At 33.4% G+C, this 27,484-nt stretch overlaps 1 protein-coding gene across 2 annotated transcripts in view; it reads left to right on the top strand.

Moving 5' to 3' along the window:
• Nucleotides 1-23,275, top strand: part of LOC124542831 (nuclear hormone receptor FTZ-F1 beta) — a 36,750-nt gene extending 13,475 nt beyond the window's left edge. Inside the window, exons 1-17 of one of the 2 annotated variants that reach the window (XM_047120715.1) lie at nt 8,588-8,730; nt 8,829-9,315; nt 9,505-9,620; nt 10,537-10,669; nt 11,022-11,221; nt 11,618-11,783; nt 12,241-12,373; nt 12,713-12,851; nt 13,387-13,520; nt 13,949-14,160; nt 14,786-14,922; nt 15,822-15,902; nt 16,530-16,754; nt 17,823-17,959; nt 18,940-19,055; nt 19,590-19,744; nt 20,349-23,275. In XM_047120715.1, the coding sequence (XP_046976671.1) occupies nt 9,219-9,315; nt 9,505-9,620; nt 10,537-10,669; nt 11,022-11,221; nt 11,618-11,783; nt 12,241-12,373; nt 12,713-12,851; nt 13,387-13,520; nt 13,949-14,160; nt 14,786-14,922; nt 15,822-15,902; nt 16,530-16,754; nt 17,823-17,959; nt 18,940-19,055; nt 19,590-19,744; nt 20,349-20,456 (2,289 nt within the window). In that variant the 5' untranslated portion in view covers nt 8,588-8,730; nt 8,829-9,218 and the 3' untranslated portion in view covers nt 20,457-23,275. Of the gene's footprint in view, nt 1-8,587; nt 8,731-8,828; nt 9,316-9,504; nt 9,621-10,536; nt 10,670-11,021; nt 11,222-11,617; nt 11,784-12,240; nt 12,374-12,712; nt 12,852-13,386; nt 13,521-13,948; nt 14,161-14,785; nt 14,923-15,821; nt 15,903-16,529; nt 16,755-17,822; nt 17,960-18,939; nt 19,056-19,589; nt 19,745-20,348 lie in introns of those variants that run through there. The other variant, XM_047120714.1, reaches the window with a different exon arrangement.
• The last annotated feature ends 4,209 nt before the right edge of the window (nt 23,276-27,484 follow it).

The raw sequence follows: 27,484 nt of genomic DNA, 5'->3' as shown, positions 1-27,484 counted from the left end.
ATTGAAGTAGATATATGTAGTTAAGTGGAATAATGTTGTATAAATAAGGTAAGCTATATATAGGTAAGCTTTTAGCAAATCGCATGAAATACATAAATATTAGGTTGGTTTATTATTTTCCTTCTACGATTGGAAAAATAAAGATGACATTACATGTTATGGCAACACAAGATTCGATTTTAGAGTCCGTTCTAAATATAAACAAATAGTAATGGTCAGTAGGAATTTCCTTTCCTTAGTTTTTGTTAGTACCGGACTCGACAAGGCTATCAACGATATTCTGATTCATTGCCGTAAGATAAATGTAGGTATACGAATTAATTAATGCTTTGACCCCATATCTGCAATATGCGCACCAAAAGACAACATTCCGTTCTCGCAGTTCGAGGGAAATATTACAGAATTAAAATTAAAACCTATATTGTAATTGAGCATTTAATTATGTACATTGATATATTTTTCTGTGTTAAAAAAATTATGTGTACCTGTCAAAGTCAACTTAGTGAAGCCTTCATAAAGTTCTTTGCCATTTGTGAAACGTATTTAAAAAACAAAAAAGAAAAAAAAAACATTTTTTAATTCAAACTGCTACTTGAAATTCTGGTACCATCGTGTGCAGGAAGTTTAAAGAGGAAGACATGTGTATTGACAATGCCAACTAAGTGCCTATATTTAATACTTTATTTGAAAAACCGCAACACGTAATTCGTCAAATGCTTTGCCAATATCGAATACTATTCGTTTGAATACTAATCGTTAAAAAACATACAATATTATCATCAAAATGATTTTTTTAAATACGTAATATCGAATTCACAAAAAACTCATTACATTCAGTTAGTTGAGATTGAAGAATATGTTTAAAACCATTTTATTAGACACTCGGCTAAAATATTGTTTCATGATTACTATTTGATGTAAATTTCTACATTAAACTAAAGGTTACAAGGAATATATATTAACTTGGTAAGTTAATATATATTCACAATATATATTAACTTACCAAGTTAATATATATTGTGTGGGGTTTTGCTTTAATTGCTCCTAAATCAATCGAGGTCTTCGATTTTTGAAATATGATTAGGGGCATTTTCTGTTAACGGATTTTACTTTTCCTATGTATACAAAAATTAAAATAATTAACGGTTTATACACTAGCTATACATGCGGCCCAATTCCCAATCCATACGGGTTCAATCAGGTGTATATCTATATATAGTGACTTTTAGATTCAGGAACTTTTTACTAAGCAAGTTACAATTCTCAGCTTATCTCTTCTATAATGTGTAAGTGTTATACATATAAACATTCCTATTCAATCTTAATATTTATTAATGATATATGTAATCCGTTGCGATCAGTTCTGAGCTTAAAAGTTCTAATTGTACAGGCAGAGGGAAGCAACTTCGTTCAATACTATGTAGAGATTCGAACAAATATCGATCTAAATTGTATCTGAATCTAAAATTAATAACAAATATTAGCCATAGTTTTTAATTTTTTTTAAATAAATGTATAAATTCATTTTTAAAGTGTTTACTGGACTTAGATTTGAACATTTTCGGCCTATTGCGTAAATCACCTGTTACAGTAAAATTTTCCCGCGTAGCGACAAATGACAGGGCAACTGTAGCGTAAATAGTGCCGAGGTCAAATGACCGGTATTTAAGTCTCACTAAGATATCTATATCTGTTTGTAACGCGTCTCTATCTCAGCCTTTAAAAAACGTAATAAAAAAAAATACAGATACTAATGTCACCTGTTCTATTTCAAATTTGGAATGTAGCTATTTTTTTGAATGATCATTTAATCATTTCTGTGCATATTGTACCTACTCTTAGTACAGACTGAAAAATCTATATTTGTCATAATGCAATACCTATTTTATCAATTACAATTAAATTATTTTGCACTTATAAATACAGTATTCAATCGAAACGATAAACCGTTTACTATTCAATTATTTAATTAGGTACTAGGTATTATACGTTTTTTTCTGTCACAACTGTTAATAAGTTCTAAAAACCTAAACATATCATACCTACTGGTAAGTATATAAAATCAAGCAATCAATTAGCAACCTTCGAATGAATATAAAAATGTATATAATCTGTGCTAAGGAATTATTCGTCATTAAATTTGTCACTGACGAACTTACCTGTTTACGAGCATTAATTTCCTAGAAATAACGAAATGATCTCGAAAAATATTCGTGTTATCCTCGTAAAACGAGTATTATCACAAAAAAAATTAAGCAATCTTGTTAAAAACCATTTGATGCTACCTATACTCATTTATATAAAACTAAACATTCTCAGAAACACCACATAACTGATGACTAAAAACCTTTTTAATTTATCATTTATGAAATTAATGTTGTCATATAAAAAAACTGGACTTTTTTGTTGTATTTACTTTAATTATGGCAAGCATCGTCACGATTCTAAGAAACGAAGGTATCAGCACGGCTCAGCTGCATCGGTTCAACATTTCACAGTCTGATAAATGCGAATTGGGCAAGATATATGCAGTAACATGCCAGCCAGCAATTACATTTCTTGCTGAAGCCAAGGTGTACTACATTTACCGGCGCGACATTATAGTCGCATTAGCTGGCGTATTGACTTATGGATTCCAAGTATTAAGTTACAATTCGAGATATATTTAAACTAAGTTTTCAATTTATATACGAATTATATTAAAACTTTTTTCTTACTGTGCCACTGCGTAAAATATTAAAAAAAAAAACATGTAATCATTTCGTTTTTAAATTTGGAATGTTATGTTACCTTCAACCTTTGCATTTTCCAAGAGAATAGAATTAAAAAAAATGTCTTATATAAATGTTACACAACATCGTAAGATTATCGCATGATAAATAAATGAAAATAAAAAACGATATGATAACAAAAAGTGTAAGACATTTAGGGTTGTCTCTTTGAAACTGTATAAACGGGTTATACAATTTAAGTTTTTACAGCTGTTTTTATTCTCAAATATTAAAACTCTGCAAACAGTGTATTGGTTACAGAAGTATATAATGAGTGGATATGTACATAATGGTCCTTTCAGTTATGAATCAAAAATCACACAGGCACTGCTAGTTTGATCTATAATGTTGGCATTAAGCAACATTTACGTTATATCATTTAGAAAATGGCTTGGTATATGATAGTAAATAAAAGTACCGCAGGCGCTCATTGGTCAAATCAAAGTAAACAAAAGCACTGCGCCTCGCTCATTGGTCAAATCTAAGTAAACAAAAGCACCGTGCGCGATTATTGGTCAATTCAAATAGCGCGCGCTTCCCGTTGCCTGTTACACACATCCCTGCCTATAGACGTAATCACTCCCCCAGATAGAAGGAAAGCTACAGGAAACTCATTAAATATCATAAATTTAATTGTCTCCGATAAAATAAATATCGTAATAAGATAAAGCAACGTACCACCGGACTGGTTTCGAGTGTAAATTGACTATTCTAACTAGTAAAATATATAGAGTTAGGCTGTCTGCCAACCTTACGTAGTACGACAGGCGGAGATGAAAATTAAATACGAATATTTAATGGACAATACAAGCGGATTCGACAATACCGTCTTAAGATACAGTAAAGAAGCAAATGGTATTATAAATTCGTTTAATGGCAAACTCTCCGTCATCAAAGTAATCCATTGCGGCGAATGTCAAAGGAAATACTCGCTAAGTTAAACCTTTAGTTTGTAGCGCGAGGTCTTATTCAGATTAAATTGTGTATATATTTTGTAAACAATACTATTAAAATATCCAGTTACTTTTTAGATAATTCAGTTTATTGTTTCTTTGTTTATTCTTTATTGATGTTTTTTAAAAAGCAGGAGCTGTCCAGTTATTAGGTTTCAAATTCAAAATATTTTAATACAATCGTGATAATTTATGGCTGTATACTCACAATCTATTGCCATTCAATTGAAAATAATCTCTAAACTTTTTCATTCATTCACTAAAATCAAATGAAAACGACGCTTCGTATTCGATCGTATGCCTAAGAAATTTTATAAAAAAAAAAGAATGCAATGATCCACCATCTGTCAAATTTATATAAATGTCAAATTCTGAAGTTACTTATTAATACATTCATGATAGTTAATTGTTAATAAGGAAAATAATTTAATACTTGCAAATAACAATTACAATGATAAATATGACTTGTATACAGTAAATGTATACACAGACGACATGTTTAACAAATACATAATTGATTGTATTCACCGTTTGGTAGCGCCGCCGCGCCGGTCGTTACAAAATGCGGTTATGCATTGATTATGAAAGATTTCCTTTTTGAGAAAACAGTCGTGAAATCACTTTATCGCAAACGAGATTGAATCATTCATATTGTGAGTAACTCTTTTCAATCAATTATTTATTTAAGGCTGTTATTCGCAAATTAGTTATTTATTCGCTATTTTACGTGTGTAACAGGGCACTGCGTAGTATTATCATATTGGAATATTTGATAAAATATTTAGTAATAAAAAAAATGAGTGAGACTTACAGCAACGTAAATACATTGACAATACTCTCAGAAAGCATCTTGGTATAATCTGACAGACACCTCTAACACCGCGCGTGCTCATTGGTTGAAACAAACAGCGCGCCCTTCCTTGATTCCTGTTACGCACTTCCGTCCCTTTCAACGAAATCATACTCAGATTGCTCGAAAAAGAGATGAAAGATCTTTCATATAAAAATTAAAGATGTTTGTTCATCTGGTGGCAATCCCATAAATTCAGATTATGCTCGATATAAAAATTCATAGTCATCGCAAGTAAATCATGTCATTCAAGATTTTATCTCCATAGGATAAGAAAAGTTTATGATTGAAACATTTTTATATAGGCCAGGTAAATAATCGTCAAGGTAGGAGACGGTAACAATGTTTTTTTTCATGGGTTTTCCGGGGTACTGCGGTGGTACCCAAAATGGCGAGTCCAACATACCTTTTTATGTGGGAAATTCAGACAATGAGTTTTTCCAGTGAAATTAAAGAAAGATTAACAAATTAGTATAAATTGTATCATTGCAATGCTGTTTGTAACCCAATTTTTTCTGCTTTGGTGCTTTTGCTGTGGTGTTGTCAATTATGAAATTGTAAATAAGAGAAGAAAAAATAATCTTCGAAACATGCGTAGTCATACTTAGTAGGTCTTTATATAAGGCCGTTTTGCGAAGATACCACCCAATCATCAGGTATACTGCTGCCAAATAGCAACAAGAAATTAATATGGTATATAATAATGATTATGGTTTAATTCTAAGCATTAGACTAATTTAATTAATTACTAAATATTTAAGCAATTTCCGTTTATTGGATTTTCTTTTGCTGATAACATTGAATAATCCACTTTTGATAGGTTTCTAATTATAAGAATGTAATTAACAATTCTACTTTTAATCTATTCTAGATAAATATCTTAACTAGATCAGAATTGTATATCTAAGGCGGAAACTCATATAATGTTTTTTTTTTTGTAAATTAGGTATTAACAAAAAAGTATATATTTGATAAGTAACAGAATAATTACTATAAGCAATTTACTAAAAAATCATAACGAAGGAAAAATAAATGATTTTTAAAATCATAAAAATCTTTTAGGCTGTAAAATGAATATTAAGGTACATTATTCTTTATTATTAAAATAATTGTCGCTTTATTAAATTGTTATTAATAAAAAATTTATAATAAAAACTAAATATCAATTTCGAAGTAATAAAAAAGCTTTCCGGGAACTGAAGCCGGTAATTATAATGAAAAAATATATATCAAAGCGCACAAATAACCTACAACTAGTGCAGTGACAGGACAGATTACGACATCGATAATCGCAATTCGTTGATTTTATCGTAAAACCTTGTCGACACGCAGCGCTCGCGACCTCAGGCGGCGTTAAAACAAATAAATGCCAGTCATAAAGTAAACGTGTACTACATTCTGTGTAGAGTTTCCAATTCACGTTATTTGTTCGTTGCGTTTGGACAGCTGTCGTCTGGCGCTGCGAAATATATCGATATCGCATAAATTATATTTACAATAACAAAAAGTCGATGACAAATTGTTTCAAAACACTCATTAATCAAATAAAATTAATACGATTAAAACGACTTCATTAAAAACTTTAATTTCATTTTCTTTTATTACTTTTATTATTGTTTTTTCTATTTAATATATTATTGCAAACGTTATATTTGAGTTAATTTAATGACAGTAAATAATGGAAAAATTGTCAAATTTACTAATACACTTAGTTTTTTTCGGTACAGTAAAACCATTTGGCAGAAACAACCGTCGTGGTTCAAGAAGAGTTCTCTGACTGGCTCGTCTATTAAATAAGTCGTTCACCTCCTACGAAATAATTTTATATTTCTTTTAGTTTTAAACCTTATACGTAAAGACCGTTGTGAAATAGATTCATTATAAAACAAATGATTAAACATTATCTACATATTCAAACGGTTAAGTTTCAATGAAAATGTATTAATTACGTCTTTATCACCCCCAAAAGGATATCCAGCATGAATTACCTTAACGGCCTTGATAAGAATGAATCGTCATACTAGTTGGAGTTCTTTGTCCTCTGGTTAGCAGATAGCAAGCACGTTGTATTCAGTATTTACCTCGTCTATTTTAGTGACGGCGTGGGTGACAGGGTGCGTCGTACTCTAGGGACAGACGACCTCAGTAATCATAGCGGTCAAGGACACAGGAAACATCGAACTGTAATTTACCGACCAGTCTGCGTAAACTCAGTTCAATACACCAACTATCACGGACGGTACCAACAAAGTCAATTACTCAAGTCATTGATCTCAATGACGGTTAATGAGATTCTTACATTTTGTTTACTTTCGAATGATTAACTTATTCGCTCTGACTTTTTGAATTTGGAATGCACGAGTTGCAGATAGAAAATAAAAAATAGATATTCCAATTTTGAATTGAATCGAATTGAAATTCGAATTTGGATAAAAAAATAAATACGATGTGCACCTGACTTTCGGTAAGAACATTATCGCAATGCATGGTACGATGTTTACGTCAGGCTGATAATATAGTGACCTTAAGATAATTATCGGTCGACGCCTCGTCTCGCGTCCATCGACAACTTTGAACAACACAAGGACATTACCCATCACATAGGCAAGCTAGCTATGTGCAATGTGTTTGCAATTAATAAATGTTTATACTAAATGACAACAATAACGCTATAACATTAATAACATTTTTTATGTCTTATATATATATGTAGTAAGTTTGTAATTCATTTTATAAACAAGGATAAATTACAAAGCAATTAAATAATAAATCGCTACTAATATAATACGAAAATTTTCCGTGTCGTTCGAGTCAGTAATCCGTTTAATACACTGTACAGACAAAGCTGATCGTCTGACGTACAAATGACCGTTCGGCCTTGTCTAGGCCGCGATGACGCCATGTTTTAAGCGGACGTACTTTTATTAAACACCGAAATACGTACGTCCCGTTCTTTTATCGCCAAATCGCAAACGAAAAAGAGAGATACCACATGTTTTATTTTATCGCATCATAAACAAAATTATAAGCACGTTGCTCAATATATAAAAGGATTATGTTTATTTGTTTCGTGAATTTAAAATTCCAATGTCAATCAATAAAGTTTTTTTTAATATCGTTAACAGTAAACAAAAGACCGTTTATTCGTAAGGTACTTGGTTTTTCATCTCTCAAGTAATGCTAATTTTAGTTGCAATATGCAATTGGCAATTACCGTGGTTGCCAAGGCAACGTCTGTCTGATAATGATAACAGAGAAATGTCTGGGGGCAAAGGACTCTATTGGACGTTAATTGGTTCGCCAGACAGTCTTCACTCTTTGATATGTAGCCATCCTTTTATGTTCATTCAACCTTCGTTAGACTATCGTTTACGACCATTTAAGATATCGTTTCAATATCAAATCAAAGCATTTTTTGTTTGACTATTAACCACTTATCGATCTTAAAAAAGGCCATTGTTTCGAAAGTTGTTGCGATAGTCTACATCTCGATATTTCTCGGGAAACAGTTTTCCCTAGAAATATTAAGGTTTTTAACTTAAGGCCATAGCATTCATCTAAGTTATCAAGTACTGGAGTGACTAGCTCGTATTGGGAGCGGCGGACCAGTTCGCGCGAAAGGCGAAATGCTCGCGACCGCCCGGCTGCTACAACCGGCTCCGTGAAGGCCGCACAATTCCCCCCACTCACCTCCTCGTACTAGTGACTGCTGTTTTGTCGACAAATACGTATATTTTCACTGTTAATTTCCTTATTTATTAAACATTAATTCTATATAACCTTACATGCTTTCAAAGTGAAATAAATTACAAAAAAAAATATATGTCTGGGAATGTGAGAAATAAATGTAAAAAAGATAATTTTAATTTCATTCAGTAAGTGCTTACAATGTACTGAGTTATCGCGCCCGAGCGTCGCAGTGAACGTTGTAAACATAATGCCAATGACTCGGAGGTCGTTCGGTTCTATCGATAATATTGCGCGTTATCGCACAACACTGGGTGCGTCGCAAGGCCGCGGCGCGACGGCCCTATGCGTGTCTTCGCGTACGTGTACACAAACACAGCGTTTTGAAACGACAGCTTTACACCGATTCTGTATTCAATGTGAACTTTGTCGAGCGCGTTACGTTTTGTTGTTATTAATCTCTGCTCAAGTACTTACTGTTTATTAAAATAATCATACTATCATAGTTTTACTATTATATGATTATTTATGAATGAATTAATATTAATCGATCTTTTCTATTCGCAGATTAACAAGATGCTGGTTTCATCGAGTTCCTGTCGACTTCCTCAGGTATCTTTGAAAGAAGCACACGCTCTCCGCTTTTCCGACATCGAAGGACAAAGACTATGTGAATATAATTCCGTATCCCTGCGGGACATCTCAAGACTGATTCCCACGGATGCCTTAAAAACGACCAGAGACGCAAGATGATTAATGGATAATAAAGAAATATTTTTCTAAAAAAAAATATGCAATAAAGACAAGCGTAGTTAAATATTTTCGAACGAGTATTTTTGGAAGTTTTTTTTTTACATAGACAATAATGCTCGCGCATGGTGCTTTATAGTGTAGTGAGGTGAACAAGCGTTATATCGATTGTTTGCGGGTAATGATAGAGTTGTAATTTTCGTGGTTATGAATACCGCGATGTCGAGCGAGGAGGCGGTGAAGGTTGAAGGGGGACATGTCTCCGTCACAACCATCAGCATGTCTGGTCCTGAAACTAGCAACGGTAAGATTTTACAATACTAAAAATAAAAATGACAAATATAAAACCTGTAAAATACTAACGCATATAATGAAAGAACTAGGATTGAGATCGAGTTGATGAACAATATCAAAATATTTTTCATCACATCACAAGTTTTTTTTTAAATTATAAAAACGCATTTGCATAATTTATATGATTCATATTTTCCAGGTCAGTTCTCCTACAGCTCGAGTGGAGTACGCATCAGCGTTTCTTCAGAGCCCCATGATGAGGATTCTACTGATGCTGAAATCTCCAAAATCGATTTCACGCAACATCAGTATGAGGTAACATAATATAATCTAATATATCTAAATATAATCTTAACCAAAGTAAATAAAAACTTCGTTTATCAGAAGACTACTGCTACACGAAGTATTGTCAAAATAGTGATAAGGCTTTAAGCATGTCTAGCTAGCCAAGCTGAGATGGTCCAGTGGTTCGAACGCGTGCATCTTAACCGATGATTTCGGGTTTAATCCCAGGCAACCACCACTATATATATGTGCTTAATTTGTGTTTATAATTCATCTCGTGCTCGCCGGTGAAGGAAAACATCATGAGGAAACCTACATGTGTGTCTAATTTCGTCGAAATTCTGCCACATGTGTATTCCACAAACCCGCATTGGAACAGCGTGGTGGAATATGTTCCAAACCCTCTCCTTAATGGTAAAAAAGGCCTTATCTTAGCATTGGGAAATGTACAGGCTGTTACATGCCTAGCTCTAAAACTGACTCATCAATTATTTTACTACCAAACATTTAAAGAGTGAGAACGATGAATGAGTTACTGTGATTTTCAAAATTTTATTCCCCGTTACCAATAATGCTGTTAGAACCGGTTATGTTTTTGTGTTACCTACCCCAGATAGCTATTTTGTAATCGGACTTCCAATTTTAAATAATAATGAATATGAGACAACATCACATACATTACTCTGATCCCAATGTAAGTAGCTAAAGCACTTGTGTTATGGAAATCAGAAGTAACGACGGTACCCCAAACACCCAGACCCAAGACAACATAGAAAACTAATGGTAATCTACATTGACTCGGCCGGGAATCGAACCCGGTACCTCAGAGTGGCGTGCCCATGAAAACCGGTGTACACACCACTCGACCATGGAGGTCGTCAAATATATTATGATTATCTTGTTTAAAGGTATAATTATCTTTTCATTATAATATTTTCCCTTCTAGGTGAACATGAGAAACAAAAAGAAGCGTTCGTCAAGTGGACAGTGCGAACAGAATTCGGAACAAGAACGTCCTATGTCTTGGGAGGGGGAACTCTCCGACTCTGAAATGGTTATCGACACCAGTGTCAACAATGGTAAGGAACCACAGCAAACTTTACAGTTCTGACTTTAATCCTGTGCACAAACATGTCTCATTCACACCAAATCACACCCCGTTACATATACTGTGACTGAATGAAAAAGTACCATACGTTAGTTGTTCAGTTTGCGTGAAAGAACGTGAACAATCAGTATGTAAATAGGGATTCTACCTCGGGATTCAACCCTGGCTTTGTCCCGTTATGTGAGGGATCTGAGCATAGAGCGGAATTACGAATTCTATGCAGGAAAAGTTGTTTTTCATTGGTGATAATTGGTGATATTGCATAGTTTTCATATTCCTCAATTACAGAAACTGTGAATTAAATTAAAAATGATCATTTTCAGATGAAAACAGCAGCTCACTCGACTTACAATCCTCGCGGGACTCCATCGACACTCTTCGAAACGTGACCATCAAAACAGAGATACTCAGAGAAGATCCTCTCAAATTAGAAGCGTTTCAGAGTTTGGACGACCAACGAGTCCTGGACCTTAAATACACAGTTCCCTTGCAATCGCACCAGCGGAGTCTCAGCATGAACAGGGTAAAGACTACCTTTATTCTCAATGATTTCAAGACCAATTATATTTTTCCAGAACACTCTGGAATGATATAGTTGATCAAAAGGAAAAAGATACTAGATATTAAACTATACTGAGTTACATGAGGAAGCGAATTTATTTTGTTTTTAACATTTGTATGAAATTTGAAAAATTAGTATATTGAGTAATACATTTTCGAAACAGCCATTTAAATTAATGACCTGGTTTAATGAAACTTCCCTTGCTATAACAGAAGCTTACAGTTTTGGTATATGTAGCTCTTATATTTTTTTTTAAATCAGATTTGGTCGATAGAAAAGTACATAAGATGTCATTATCAATCCACCACTGTACCATACAAGAAACGTCTTCTTACATTGAGATGTCATAATTTACAGATATCAGTACTAACGGACAACGCGTCGCTATCCCTCGCGAGACGACCGTCATCGCCCACTAGCAGCGCTAAGTCGACAATGTCTGACCAGTACGATGCACAGCTCATGCAAAATCCAGTCGTAGAAGTTCAGAACTTGACGATCAAGAAAGAAACTCAATTATCTGGTAAGTGGAAAAAGTTAGCAGTAGAACTATTCTCGAGAATCAAACATGAAACGCAGAAGGCGATCGTCAAAATTACAGAACGTTATATGCGCCATATAACGTTCTGTAATTTTGACGATCGCCTTTTATAATTTCTTATATATTAAACTAGCTGTGCCCGCGACCTTGTACGCGTTTGAAATGAACAAAAAATATATATATAATTGTAGTCGAAGTTACTCCTTATTATATCAGTTATCTGCCAGTGAAAGTCCCGTCAAAATCGATCCAGCCGTTCCAGAGATTAGCCGGAACAAACAGACAGACAAAAATTGTAAATAATGTTATTTTGGTATATGTACCGTGTATGCATACATATGCGTTGAGTTAAAAATACACAGACACTCCAATTTTATTATATGTATAGATTATTGCAGTCGTTATTTAAAAACTTACGTCATTTATTTTCTCGTTTCAGAGTTAAAATGCGAGCCATCAGTGGGTATGGACAAATTATTAGGTCTCCACGGGTCGCCGTTGCTAGGCCGGCTGCCTCGGGTCCAATCCAGTGCCAGTACGGATTCCGCCGTACATTCTATGTACACGCATAGGTAAGATTACTTTCTTTGTACAATCATCAAAACGCTCATACATAATTTACATATAATCTATTCATAGTTTATTTTTAACTGGGTGATAGGTCTTTTTGTAAATAGTTTGTACAGGTAACACGCACTTATTCTATCGTTAAACCACACCACCTAGTATAGTTGTCATTGTTGTTGTTGTTCAAACCGGAAGTGTTGAATAATCAGTTTGTCTTTCTGTTTTCTCTTAGTTTCCAATGTTCGTGGCGTTTTAGTTGGCTATTTAAGAAATGAGTAATATTTCCTATAGACCTAACAATTATGGTTCTTGAAAAAATGATATTATTTTTATTTATTTTCCAGCGTATACAGTAGTCCTTCAGCTAGTCCTCGTCCGTCTCGTCACTATACGCCATCTCTTTCTCGCAACAACAGCGACGCATCGCACTCATCGTGTTACTCATACAGTTCTGAGTTCTCACCTACTCATTCGCCAGTTCAGGTATGAGTCAACTGAAACTATTTGACAAGATAACTTTATCAATGTTTGCGTCATTATTAACAATAAAGGCAGAGCTCTTTGTTAATTTTTATAGCTTCAATATTTTTTGTCGATGAAATTGAGGACCCTTTATATTGGCGCCCGATGTGGGTCTAGCTATAAATATATAGAGTTAAATTATGTTTCGATAAAACATTTAAAAAAGAACAATTCGTATCAAATTATATTAAGTTAAATAATTTATTTAGCAAATTCATTAGTATTAATTAATCTTAAATTAAAAGTTAAACAAATGTTTCAAATATCTCTTAATTCCACGTCTTCTACCGATACATTGCGTTGAGTAATATAAAGGTCGAGTCACCGAATTAAATTCCCTTATAAATTGAAGTTACCAACCTTAACCTAAAAGTTACCTATTCGTCTGTGCACATTGGATAGACACTTTCTCGAATCGGAATAGTAACGAAATCGAGGTTCTAAGTAATGGCGCCCAATGTGGGTCAACAAAAATAAAATAATGGTTCTTTTTTAGGGCCGACATCCTCACGTGGTATACCGCGAGGCTACAGTCTTCCCCGCTTCACCTGCCCACGACGAAGATACGGATACAACTGATGAACGCCTTCATCATCACCAGGGTATAAGCAGACAACAACTGATTAATAGGTATGTTAGCAAACTTGATGGAGAGAAAATTACAGTATTATTGTTGGTGCAAGCCCGTCTGGGTAGGTACCACCCACTCACCAGTTATTCTATAGCCAAATAACAGTACTCAGTATTGTTGTGTTTCGGTTTGAAGGTGAGTGAGCCAGTGTAACTACAGGCACAAAGGACATAACATCTTAGTTCCCAAGGCTGGTGGCACATTGACAATGTAAGGAATAGTTAATATTTCTTACAGAGTCATTGTCTATGGGTCCACTTACCATCTGGTGGCCCATATGCTCGTCCGCCAACCTATACCATAAAAAAAATATATTAACAGTGCTTTTATTTCTTTCTCTGTCTAGAGTCTGAGACAGAATAATAACTGAGGATATGTTTAAATATTTTTCTAGAAAGATCATTTTATATCTGAATTTTTGTTTCAGCCCATGTCCAATCTGTGGTGACAAGATAAGCGGTTTCCACTACGGGATATTCTCCTGTGAGTCTTGCAAGGGATTCTTCAAGCGGACCGTACAGAACCGGAAGAACTACATGTGTCTTCGCGGCGGTAACTGCCCCGTCACCGTCGCTACGAGGAAAAAGTGTCCTGCCTGCAGATTCGACAAGTGCTTGGGATGTGGAATGAAGCTCGAAGGTAAATATTATTGAAAAGCTTTAGAACTTCTGTGTGCTTAATAAAGTTATGATATATGACCCTAAAGTGCTACTCAGCTACAAACAAACATTTTTATTGATACAGGAAGTAAATTATGTTAACAAATTAAATCAAATCATTTTAATTCAAGTAAATTTAACAATGAAGCGTTTTAATTATTTCCGTTTCGGAAAGCAGGCTCTAGCGAGAAGAAACGACAAGAAACTCGCACAGTTGCTCTTTTCAAATAAACAGATTTACAACGCTGTTCATTACAATAATTAATGTCCTGTGATGAAACCCGAGCCTAAATCCAGCCTTTTTTAACTAAGAGACAAGATGGCTCAGTTGTTAGAACGCGTGCATTGTAACCTTTGATTGCGGGTCCAAACGCAGGCAAGCACTACTAAATATTAATTTGTGTTTATAATTCATTTCGTGCACGGCGGTGACGGAAAACATCGCGAGGAAACTTGCATGTGACGTTCTTAGAAATTCTGCCACATGTGTATTCCACCAAACAGCATTGGTGGAATGTGTTCCAAAATCTTTTTCTCAAAAGGGAGTTGTTGTTGTTGTTGTTGTTGTAATAAAGTGTTGTATGAACATGGATGTTGCGTTACAGCGATTCGGGAAGACAGGACGCGCGGCGGGCGCTCGACGTACCAGTGCTCGTACACGCTGTCGGGCGCGGCGTCCACGGGCTCGCTGCTGTCCGCGCACGCGCCCGCCACGCTGCGCCACGCCTCCAGCCTCACCTGCGTGAGTGCACACGTAACTATACCTATCTCTAGTAGACTATTTATGACGTATTTAGTACTTTGATGAGTCGAGATGGCTCAGTGGTTAGAACGCAACGCGTTACATATGCATTATGTAAAATGTGTCTGCATGTAGGACAAAAAGAAACGTGAATCCTTATCGTGTTACACTTCAGGTAATATAACGGGTGCACTATTTATTACCATTATACCATATACTAACAAGAGTCGAGATGGCCCAGTGGTTAGAACGCGTGCATCTTAACCGATGATTGCGTTAAAACCCAGGCAAGCACCGCTGATTTATGTGCTTAATTTGTCTTTATAATTCATCTCGTGCTCAGCGGTGAAGGAAAACATCGTGAGGAAACCTGCATGTGACAAATTTCATAGAAATTCTGCCATTTGTGTATTCCACCAACCCGCATTGGAACAGCGTGGTGGAATATGTTTTACCTTCTCCTCAAAGGGAGAGGAGGCCTTTAGCCCAGCAGTGGGAATTTACAGGCTGTTTTTGTTTTTGTAGTATTTTGATTGGAAAATAAATAAATGAGTCATGACACAGTGATATTATATATTTTTTTAATGATACCGTCAGAAAAACAAATTGTGTATAGATCGGTTTTACGAATTTTGTCGATGCTATCTAAGTTGCGTCGTACTATACTAAATGCAGCGACATTATTTAAAGTCGTTCTTTCTATTTACAATGTACATTATTACTGAAATAAATTATTATACAGATATTTTCTATCTATCTGTCTTAAGCTCTTATTCGTTTTTTCTCCTTGGTTGTGCTGGATAAATGTATAAGATGCTTGCTATTTTGATATTTTTTTTGTATCTGTTTTGTTTCTAGTACGTATAGTGGTGTTAATAAACATTTATTTTTCTTATCAGGTAAATGGTCCAGGATCGTATACCAGTCGAGGAGAATCAAGCAACAGCCGACTCACGCCTGACATACCGCCATTATTACAAGTAATTATAGTCTTATTTTTTTAATGTACTCTATTTAATTTTTATAGTTTTTGAGCTTATTTTACACTAGCGATCCATCGCAACTTCGCACGGGTGCAATACTGATATTACACAGAATATGTTTATTAACGACATCACATTAGAAACTTCTAAAATTATCAGAGTTTCTTTACTATATATACTGTCCATATATTATATACAAAAATAATCCTCTCAAAACACTTTCTAATAAAATATAAAGCGTAATCTTAAAGATCTAAACATACATCCCTATGTATGTTTTCTGTCTCTGACAGGCAGCGATAAGCGACGTTGTTTCATACTATGTATTGGTTTTTAAAGAATGTAATTTGAGGTTATATGTTCTCTGTCTCTGACAGGCAGCGATAAGCGACGTCGTTTCATAATAGGTATTGATTTTTAAAGAATGTAATTTGAGGTTATATGTTCTCTGTCTCTGACAGGCAGCGATAAGCGACGTCGTTTCATAATAGGTATTGATTTTTAAAGAATGTAATTTGAGGTTATATGTTCTCTGTCTCTGACAGGCAGCGATAAGCGACGTCGTTTCATACTATGTATTGGTTTTTAAAGAATGTAATTTGAGGTTATACTTTGATAATTCAGGAAATAATGGACGTGGAACATTTGTGGCAATACAACGAGTCGGAGCTGAGCCGGATGAGCAAGTCGTCGGGCAGCCCGTCAGCCAACCCGCTGCTGGCCGCCAGCGGCATCACGGCGCAGAACTCCAGCGCCGACTTCCTCGCCGACCTGTGCAACATCGCGGACCACAGGCTATACAAGATCGTCAAGTGGTGCAAGAGTTTGCCGCTCTTTAAAAACATTTCGGTAAGCATTTTTAATAATATAATAAAATTGGTGATGTTAATACTAGGCTGTGACATTTTGTGATATGACCTTCTGAAACTGAAACTTCTATTAATTGTTTAATAATCTCGGAGTGGCGGACATGTTTAAAATAAATTTAAATATGATAAGCGTAAGAGCTAAACTATTTGATCATTTATGTTAAATAAACCAAAACGTCTTTTGAATTTATTTAACTGTTGTGCGTATGCGCGAAATGGATAACTAATGTTTGCTTCGGTAGACATAATGGATCATATTATATTATATGAATACAACAACAACAGGAATACACATGTGGCAAAATTTCTATGAAATTTGTCACATGTAAGTTTCCTCACGACGTTTTCCTTCACCGCTGAGCACGAGATGAATTATAAAGACAAATTAAGCACATGAATCAGCGATGCTTGCCTCGGTTTGAACGCGCAATCATCGGTTAAGATGCACGCGTTCTAACCACTGGGCCATCTCGACTCTTATTTGAATAAATAAATCAAAATTATTGACAGTATTTGTATCGATAAAAGCAATGAAAGCTACCTCTACTCTACTCTGCCGATGGTACATCTATGTTGTGTAGTACTATACTAGTTTTTGAGTTAAGATGCACGCGTTCTAACCACTGGGCCATCTTGACCCTTATATGAATAAATAAATCAAAATTATTGACAGTATTTGTATCAATAAAAGCAATGAAAGCTACCTCTACTCTACTCTGCCGATGCTACATCTATGTTGTGTAGTACTATACTAGTTTTTGAGTTAAGATGCACGCGTTCTAACCACTGGGCCATCTTGACTCTTATATGAATAAATAAATCAAAATGATTGACAGTATTTGTATCGATAAAAGCAATGAAAGCTACCTGTACTCCAGCGATGCTTGCCTGGGTTTGAACCCGCAATCATCGGTTAAGATGCACGCGTTCTAACCACTGGGCCGTCTCGACTCTTATATGAATAAATAAATCAAAATTATTGACAGTATTTGTATCAATGAAAGCTAGCTCTACTCCAGTAGCGGTTGTCACTGGTTGTCTGTTTCAGATCGACGACCAGATCTGCCTGCTGATTAACAGCTGGTGCGAGCTGCTAGTGCTGTCGTGCTGCTACCGCGGCGTGAGCACGCCGGGCGAGGTGCGCGTGGGCGGCGGCCGCGGGATCACGCTGCACCAGAGCGCCAAGTCAGTCACGCTTTTATCTCAATAGGCTATTTGACTAGTTTTTAAAATCTATTTTATATTATTTAGTAGAAGTTAAGGAACCCAGTAAAGGTTGTTTTTTTATTTCTTGGGCATATTTACCGAAAAATATCATATTAAACATTCCATATTTAAATAGCGCGCTAAAACGCTACTTGGACAATATGGCGCAATAGGCTATTTGACTGGTTTTTAAAATCAATTTTATATCATTTAGTAGAAGTTAAGGAACCCGGTAAAAGTTGTTTTTTTTTTATTTCTAGTACATATTTGCCGAAAAATGTCATATTAAACATTCCATATTTAAATAGCGCGCAAAATAGCTACTTGGACAATATGGCGCTGCAATGGGGTCGGTGACGTCACTTTCTTGTATTTTAATCTGCGGTACATATAGTAGAAAAGCAAGGTTTACAAGAAAGTGACTTCATCATAAGCCCGGCCAATCAGTAGCCTTTTTGGTCGTTTGAAAAAATGCACTTTTAATTACGGATTTTTAAATAAATTAAGTATTATTTTCAAGTTTCGTTAGTAAATAACCATTTTTAAAGTCATAATATACACTGATTACAATAATTCACAATTTATTTTTCGCATTGTCAATTAGCCTATTGACCTAATCTCTCATTATCCTGGCGATCCCTCTTTAGGATTTAGTCGCACATGTCTTTGAAGTGACATTTTGTGCATCTATTAATTTGTATCTTTGTAACGCTATGTTAAAGATGTCTTAATATTGTATTTTAGTTTTAGAAAGGAAAATATACATACTTTTTAGAACATTCACAACTTGATATAAAATTACTGATACACTCTAAAGATTTATTACATTAAAATACTTCGGTGATTGGTTTTTGTACTAAATACAGATTATACATGATTGCGTCAGTCTACTATTTACTATTATGCATGTAGTTTTTTCATTTCTCATGAAAATAATATAATCATCGTTTTTGTTGTAGGTATGGTTTGACACCGTGCATAGAACGAATGCTGAGTTTCACGGATCACTTGAGGAGGTTGCGAGTGGACCGATATGAATACGTCGCTCTCAAAGTTATTGTATTACTCACTTCAGGTAAATATTCAAAATACAGAATTAAAACAAAAATGTCATAAATAATGCTTTTTTTTATAATTATGTATGTGCAAGAAAATCCGATAGGCGTAACAAAATAATATGAGATGTTTGTTATTGTATGTTAAATTTATTATCATCTACTCTCGTTATAGAAATAAGAATTATATTAGCTTACTTATGTACTGGATACTACTACCACTACTACCTTGAGCATGGATGTGGACGGATATAAAGGTAGAGGGCGAGTTTTCGAGGAGCAAGGAAACGATGGATGGATTGTGTGAAAGAGGATATGGTTAGAAATAATGTTACTTGTGAGATGACGTCTGACAGAGAAGTATGGAAGAATAAGACATGCTGCGCCGACTCCAAATAATATTGGGATAAGGGCAGAGAATGATGACTTATGTAATGGATACTAATGTAATGTACATAAGTACAGGTACTTAATGATTCTTGAATTATTATAAACAGAATAGAGACTTTAGAAAAATATATATTGTTTTGTATGAAACATTTTTTTGTATTCAGACGCACCGGAATTGCGTGAAGCGGAAAAAGTGCGAGCGTCCCAAGAGAAAGCGCTCGCAGCGCTGCAGGCGTACACCGCGACGCACTCGCCCGACACGCCCGCCAAGTTTGGCGAACTGCTCCTTCGTATACCCGAGTTACAACGAACCTGCCAGGTAACGACGCTTTGTAGTTAATTAAAAAAAAAAAAAAAAAACATTTTTTCAACACATGAATCAAAAGGCGTGACCGTTAGTTGGTTTTTAATATTTAACGAGATCCAAACAATGCCTTGTAGTCCTAACAAATCTAAATATTTTAGTTTTATAGGTTTAGGCTGTTTTATTTAATCGAAATAGTTTTTATATGTGGCTGTATAAAGTAGAGCATACTTACATGTGTTACTTTTAATATATAGTATTGAATGTATTTATTTTGTACAGCTTAGCTTTTCAGTTACATAAACACAATTTCTTTTTTTTTATGATAGGCGGACGGATTAAATGCTCGCTGATGTTAAGTCACCACAGCGCATAGACAATAGTACTATAAGAAATATTAACCATTCCTTACAATACCGGTGCACCAACCTTGAGAACTAAGATGTTATGTCCCTTGTGCCTGTAGTTACACTGGCTCACTTGCCTTTCAAACCGGAACACAGCAATACTGGGCACTGTTGTTAAGCGGTAGTATATTTAATGAGTGATTGTTACCTACCCACAAATCCCAAAAAAGTGATTTCAGTCACTCTGAGTAAAATTTTTCACATTGTTGCAGTTTTTCATGCAAGTCGGAAAGGAAATGCTTAACCCGGCTAATAAGGGCAAGGACGGTGAGGGTCCGAGCTTCAATCTCCTCATGGAACTTCTGAGAGGCGACCATTGACCATTTGGAGTGGGGATGAAAAACATTGCTCAAGATAACAATGCTATAAGCATAATTACTTCGAATTTTGTAAACATTAGTTCTCAAGAAAGACAAGTAACGCTGAAGTGATATCACTATATTGCCTTTTATAACTAAGCCCAAGTATAATTTGGCCTTGAATCAAAGACTGCTTTCATGAACATTAATATAAATATTTGCTTGTATAAGTGTATTTTGTAATTATAATGTAATTTTGTAAACTCGGATATTATAATGCATTTATTTTTTTAATATATCTATTGCTCTCATAAAATCCTTCGTGCTCTACAGCATGTATTTATATGTATTCGTATTATTTTGTAATGGGATTATCTCAATAACAGACACTGCCATATTTAACTAGAATATTCTATCAATAAGGCGACGGGAACAATTAATAACAATAAAATGAACTGACTGAATGATTCTTATCGATTTGTCGCAGAAATTATAAGATTTGTGTGCGAAAATGAACACTTATAAACTTCCAACGATCTTCCTTTTTATATCAAACCATAAATAAATACCAATTTTTAACGTAAAAAAAATGAGCAATGTTAAATTGTTGCGATGACAATAATATACAAATCCATCGTATTCATATTTTTATAATTCAAAGGAGGTTTTTCTTAAAACGATAATTCATAAAAAAACTTGCCAACAACCGCTGTCGATCCAATGTATATATTTAAATTTTCTTTTTTTATCTGTTACGGCGATTAAAAACGCTACTTGAGCGCAAATTATTCTGTCAATGTATATGATAGAGAATATTGTTGTCTTTTATTTTTTTTTATATGTAAATGATGTTGATATTAAAAAAAACTAGATTTGGATACTTATAAAAAAGTGACATATGTAATTTTTGTAATTTTATACGCGACGGTCTGTGACTGTCTTAGGATTTGTAATTGTATGTATTTTAAAAAAAAAAAAGGTGTTTATTAAGTATAGTACACCTTAGCGTTAATAACTTAACCAAAAAATATTATTTAATTGCAATCCTGATATTCTGATTGTCAACGACAGAAAACAAGATTTAATTCTTTGCTTAATTTTTCTGATCAATATGGCAAAGACATGTACTATACAGCTTAATGATTTCCCGCTTTAACAGTTGTCAATTTATGATTTTTCAATCGTGTACAAATCTTTAGAGATTTGCAAAGAAAAGAATAGTGTAACTATCACAGACAATCAAGATTATTGTCAACAGATAAACATGGTGTGCATATTTTTAACGCTTTTATCAATGTCTTCAATTAGACATCCTTATATATAGAAATATATATTTGGTTAAGTTATAACCATAGGCGGGATAAATATTGCCCATTGTAATCATTGCCATTTCGTTTAAGTTACTTAATGAATAATGTAATGTTTATATTAGTTTAAGTGAGAAGGTGAAACCTTTGATTAGCTCTGTTTTATTGAGTGTCTATAAGATAAATATCTACATGCCCTTAATGGAATTAAAATATGTTTTTCCGTCTTTAATTATTATAAAAATGTATATATATGAATGTTTACTTATAATTTTTTTTTAATTTTTATTTCGTGCAATACTTGGCATAAAGATTTTTTCGTTTGATAAAAAAAATGTATATTTTAAACTTTATGCTTCGTTTACGCACTTTATGTAGCTGATGAATGACAGCTATCGAAACCAGTAATACACTGCCCATTATATTAGGAGAAAAATTGCTAAAAGCATATCTTTTGTTTTGTTGCAATAGTTTTTGATGAAAATATTATTTTAGTAATAAAATTTTAGTATTAAGAATAGTAGTAAAATATCTTAGCATAATTGTAACATAGATAAAAGAAAACTGTTGTAGACTAAGTTACAATACAGTTTAGAATTTTTTAATTGAAATTTTTTTTTAAAGATTTTTTTTAATTCAGTTAGAACTGATTATACGTATAAATTGAAAATTTATGCAGAGTCAAAAGTAGATTTTCCTTTTTTTACACAATACACAAACAGGGCTATTTATATTAATAATATGTCATATCAACAAACTAGATATTCCCTTAATTATATAAATAGTAAATAGTATACAATACAATGCAAGCCAAGTTAATATAAATAATAGTTTTTAAAGATTAAATAGTATCATAAGGGCACAAGTACTTCGATTTATGTTTTAGTTTTAATAATTGAGCTCATATAATATTAGTAATAATAATAAAATGTTTTGAAAACTATGTGCCACATGAACGCTACGTTACAGTTAATACACATTGAAGATTTTTACTACATTATACCGTGTAAAGAAATAAAATGCATTTGTGCGGACTTGGGATAATTTGTAAAGTTATTATTAAGTTACGTCAGATAATAAAAAAAATTGAAAATTAAATTTGGTCGGTCAAACTGGTCTTTACATTTTCAAATTTGACTACAACTTTTTACAAGTGAAAAATCTCCAATGTGGACTAGCTCTTAGTTTAGATCAAGTTTTGAGATTTATATATGTGATTCAGTTTATTTTCTCAACGCAAAACGCCGATATACATTATCTTGATGTGTAAAGTTATGGAATAAAAATTATTGCAACTTGAAGTCAACACAGGACAGATTATATAACATGAAAGACATATTTTCATCTCTGAATCTTTGGAATTATATTAATAGTTTTGTTTTTGACGTATCATTTTTCATTATATTTTAAATTACAACAAGTTGCATTTTCCATACTTTATGATTTTCTTCTAAAAAGTTTTGAACTGATAATAATAGGATTTATTATTAAGATCTTGTACTTTACAAAAATTTCTTTAGTATTTGTCAAAAATTAAAAAAAAATACATTGATTTTTAAAATTTAAAAAGATTGTAAGGCAAAGAGGTAAACTTTTGATTTTATTTTGCAATTATATATATTTTATTATCAGAAGAGAGGTGTGAATGTCGCAATTAAGGAGAAGGCAGGTCTGACTGGATCCGAATAATTTTTATATTAAAAATTTGAAGGAAAGAGAGAATGGTATTGCGTCCAATAATTTGTAACTTTACGTTTGTTATAATATATAAATAAGTATTATATTGATATTCTATTCTTTATTTTTTAGATATAAGAAAATATTTTTATATATAGAACAAAATAAATTTGATTTGAAATAGACCTTGTTTGATTTACTATAAAAACAACATTTGTTTAACAAACATGCAAGTGATGACAACACTAAATTAATTTAATATAAAATTAACTATCGCTATCTCTGTCTCATGTATGGAATCAAAAAGCAAAGACATCACTTTGCTTTTGTCAAATCAGTATGATCAATTGAAATGTAGTTTAATATTGAAAACTTTTGTGAAAATTCAAAAAACAACAATACTTCGTATAGTTGTATCTTGAGGGGTGATATAAATAGTGTAATTACATTTATTTTGACACAAAGAGAGTTTCAAAATACGCTAGGTGAGAATTTAAAATGCCCAATCAGTCGTTGCTTTTCAAAAATATTCTAATTTTATCATTTTTGATAAATTTGATCTTTTTGTCTTTGCCTTTATTAATTAGTAGTACACTAACAGGCAAGGTGTATTTTAAGGAAAAAATTATGTTAGGTGTATATTTTTTATTTTGATAAATTTTCTGTGAAAAAAAATCACATTTTGATAAAAATAATTTAAACCAAACTTATCTAATCGTTCTATAAAGTTAATCAAATCAAATAATATTATCTTCCTTACCTCCTATAGTTTCATCATCTTGCTACGTCACGCTTAATTATTAATTAAATTTATATTTTAAAAATTCAGAGATATCTAATAGTATTGCCAAACATAAAAGTAAATATTTGTGGAGAAATAAAAGCATTTATAACATCATTTTTTAATTGGAAATCTTCACCATAAACTTTACCTTAGAAAAGATAATCTTGTAAATGTATATTAGTTATCTAGATTCTGCCAGCATCACCATCTGAGCTATTTATAAGATAAGTAGGATATGAATAATGGTGTGATCCGATGATGCCACTAGCAGAACCGCTCGAGAATGAGAATCGTAGATTAAATGTAGATCTTCAACGTGTACAAATTGTTCAGAATTGGAATAATTGGACGTACAGATACTGGATTTGGCAAAATATGCTTTTCGTGTTTCTTTTTACTGTATTTTGAAGTCTAGCATTTATGGTAAAAAGAGAAAGAAGGATAAAATAGAAAAGAGATTTGGTATCTCATAATGTAGAAAATATCGTATCGTAGAAAAGGAATTTTGTATCTCATAATGTTGTTTTAAATTTTCGCGATTATTACACATTGAAATAAAACTAGTTATAACGGATTTGAATCGCGTATATTAATTATTTTTAACATCCCGACGTTTCGAGCACTTTACAGCGTTCGTGGTCACGGGTACACTCTACCCGTTAATATTATACGCGATTCAAAGCCGTTATAACTAGTTTTATTTCAATTTGGTATCTCGTTAAGTTTTGTGGTTTTACCGACATGAAAATATTTATATGAAGATGTATAAAGATTTTGCCTTGCCAAAATGCTATTCAGGTAATGCTAGGCAGGCAGCTGGATACCGGAGAGAGACCACATTGGCGTGCACTTGGAGAGGCCTATGTCCAGCAGTGGACAAAATCAGGCTGATAATGATTGAACTACATTGCATAAATTTTAATATTAATCGATTTTGTACCTCTGTTTGTATTCGTAGATAATTAAAAAAAATACTACATTAATATCCCAATGGTATAGCTTATAACAACGAATTGTATGATTTTTAAGCCCACAAAGGACTGAGGAGCCTTCAGTACCTACATTTCGGACTTGTTTCGAATACTGGCTGGAAAGTTATGATAGTGCTATATTGTGCACAACATAATATTGTTCTGAATACATTTAAACTAATGCAGATTATCAATACGTAATTTCATTATCTTGAATTTGGGGTAGCACTAGCACAACATAAAAGCATGCCACGCCACTGAGACGGCTGCATCGCTTGCTTCCGCCTCTGCTTGACAGCGCACCATCAGCCACGAGATCTGAGATCAAAAAGCATAATATAATAATTTAATAGTAACAGCCCGTAAATTTCTCACTAATAGGATAAGGCCTCCTCTATTTTGACGAGAAGTTTAGAAGAATACTCCACCACGCTGTTCCAATGCGGGTTGTTACACATAGGTGATTCAATATAACTAATATGGACGGAAAATTACAATGCATTTTGTGTATTGCCGTTTTCGGGCGTAAAAATGGATCAAGATTTTGCATCGCATTCGTTCGTTTTTCTTATTGAATAAATTTACAAATACTACAAATAAATGTATATAACAATACAATAATGAAATCCAGCGAAGATCTGCTGATTTGCTGATGTTAAGTAAAAAATATAAAATATGAAACGCCAAAATGTTTAATATAAAATGAAAAAATAGGCATGGGCATCTGCGACCCTGTGGATGTTGTAAATTAAATAGAACAAAATACATATAAATGTGAAAGTAACTTTCTCAGGACCAAACCGCTGTACGAATTTAATGAAATTTGATATGAGGGCTATTCGCGCAATCTATAACCTAGGAGCCAAGGAATCATTCAAGTATAAATTTAAAGAAATTAAGATATTAACTGTTGCTTCTCAATATATATCTTGTAATGTTTTGGTATGTACGGAAAAATATTAATGTTTTACAAGGAGCAAACACAATCTTGTTACTCCTGTTACTCGACTGCATAGAGTATGACAATGTATAGTACGACACAACTTAGATGTCGCATCGGCAAAATTCGTAAAACCGATCACATCCGAATTGAGTACGCTATCCCAAATTATCAATATTTATTTCTCATGCGAATATGATCTTTGCACAAACGTCATAACTTGTAATATCATATGACCTAATATATTCGTCAATTTGACACGTGGATTTACATGCACTTGCTTTCTCTGACGCGAGAATCTATAGCGACGAATAGCGTCGAATGGCGCGATAGGGAGCTATTTCTATTGGTTGTACAAGTCGGCAGTAATCGGTTTTCATTTCATTCCATTGCATTTTCCGATGCTACATCTAATTTGTATCCTACTATATACGCTTCTACAACAGGATCCCGGAAAGCGTTCAAAATGCTTCTGTTTCCAAATTTAAAAAAATTGTTAAGGAACGCTTGTGTGCGAAAGGTTTATGTTTGATAGCACACTTTGGGAATGAAACGATGGCCTCCTGGCTATTTCTATTCACGCATCTTATTACTTTGACAAAAAAAAAAACGATGCGCTAAGTTTCTTTCGCCGGTTCTTCTCAGGTCAGGGTGTTCCTTTTTCCGAACCAGTGGTAGTGTTTAATTGGACCATCAATAAGCAAGCGTAATGCTTCTATATTGAATAAAGGAATTTGAGTTCGAGTTTATGAATCAAACATGAATTTCCAGAAAGGACATATACTACTTTTTGCCTAAAACGCCTTAAAAGACAAGCGAAGCCGCGGGTGACACTAATACATAATAATTATAAATAAGTTTTTAATTTAATTACAACAATGCTGGCTTGTATTATTGGCTATGAGTAAAAAATTGCATTGTTAGATGTGAAAAATTTGTATGCGATGGTTTTGATTTAAACAAATATCAAAGTGTTCATCAATCATATCCTCTGATTTTACTTTAATGACAATAATTGATATTGATACGGTTCGTAGATTAAATTGCTAAAAACAAAAATAAATTTTAATTACACATTTATGTTTACAAGAAATTTTAATTATTTATGGACAGTTAATATCAAGAAATTTATATTAATATGCTGACCTATCTGTAATATTCATATATACATTCGATTTACCAATTAGATTAAATATAAATAAAGATATTTTATTAATTTATCCTTTAATCGTGCAGGAACAGAAACAAAAAACAGTTTTTTTTGTGGCTTCTATTTGTGCCACAAAAGGCACAGATTATTTCGCCAACGTTACGTGCGATGAATCAGTTTTTCATAACTAAATATATGACATTTAAATTTTGAAAGCTAT

This window comes from Vanessa cardui, chromosome 2, assembly GCF_905220365.1.
Source record: "Vanessa cardui chromosome 2, ilVanCard2.1, whole genome shotgun sequence".
In the NCBI taxonomy this organism is placed as follows: domain Eukaryota; kingdom Metazoa; phylum Arthropoda; class Insecta; order Lepidoptera; family Nymphalidae; genus Vanessa; species Vanessa cardui.
Note: the sequence above shows the minus strand (reverse complement) of the source record. Positions and strands in the feature narration are given on the sequence as shown.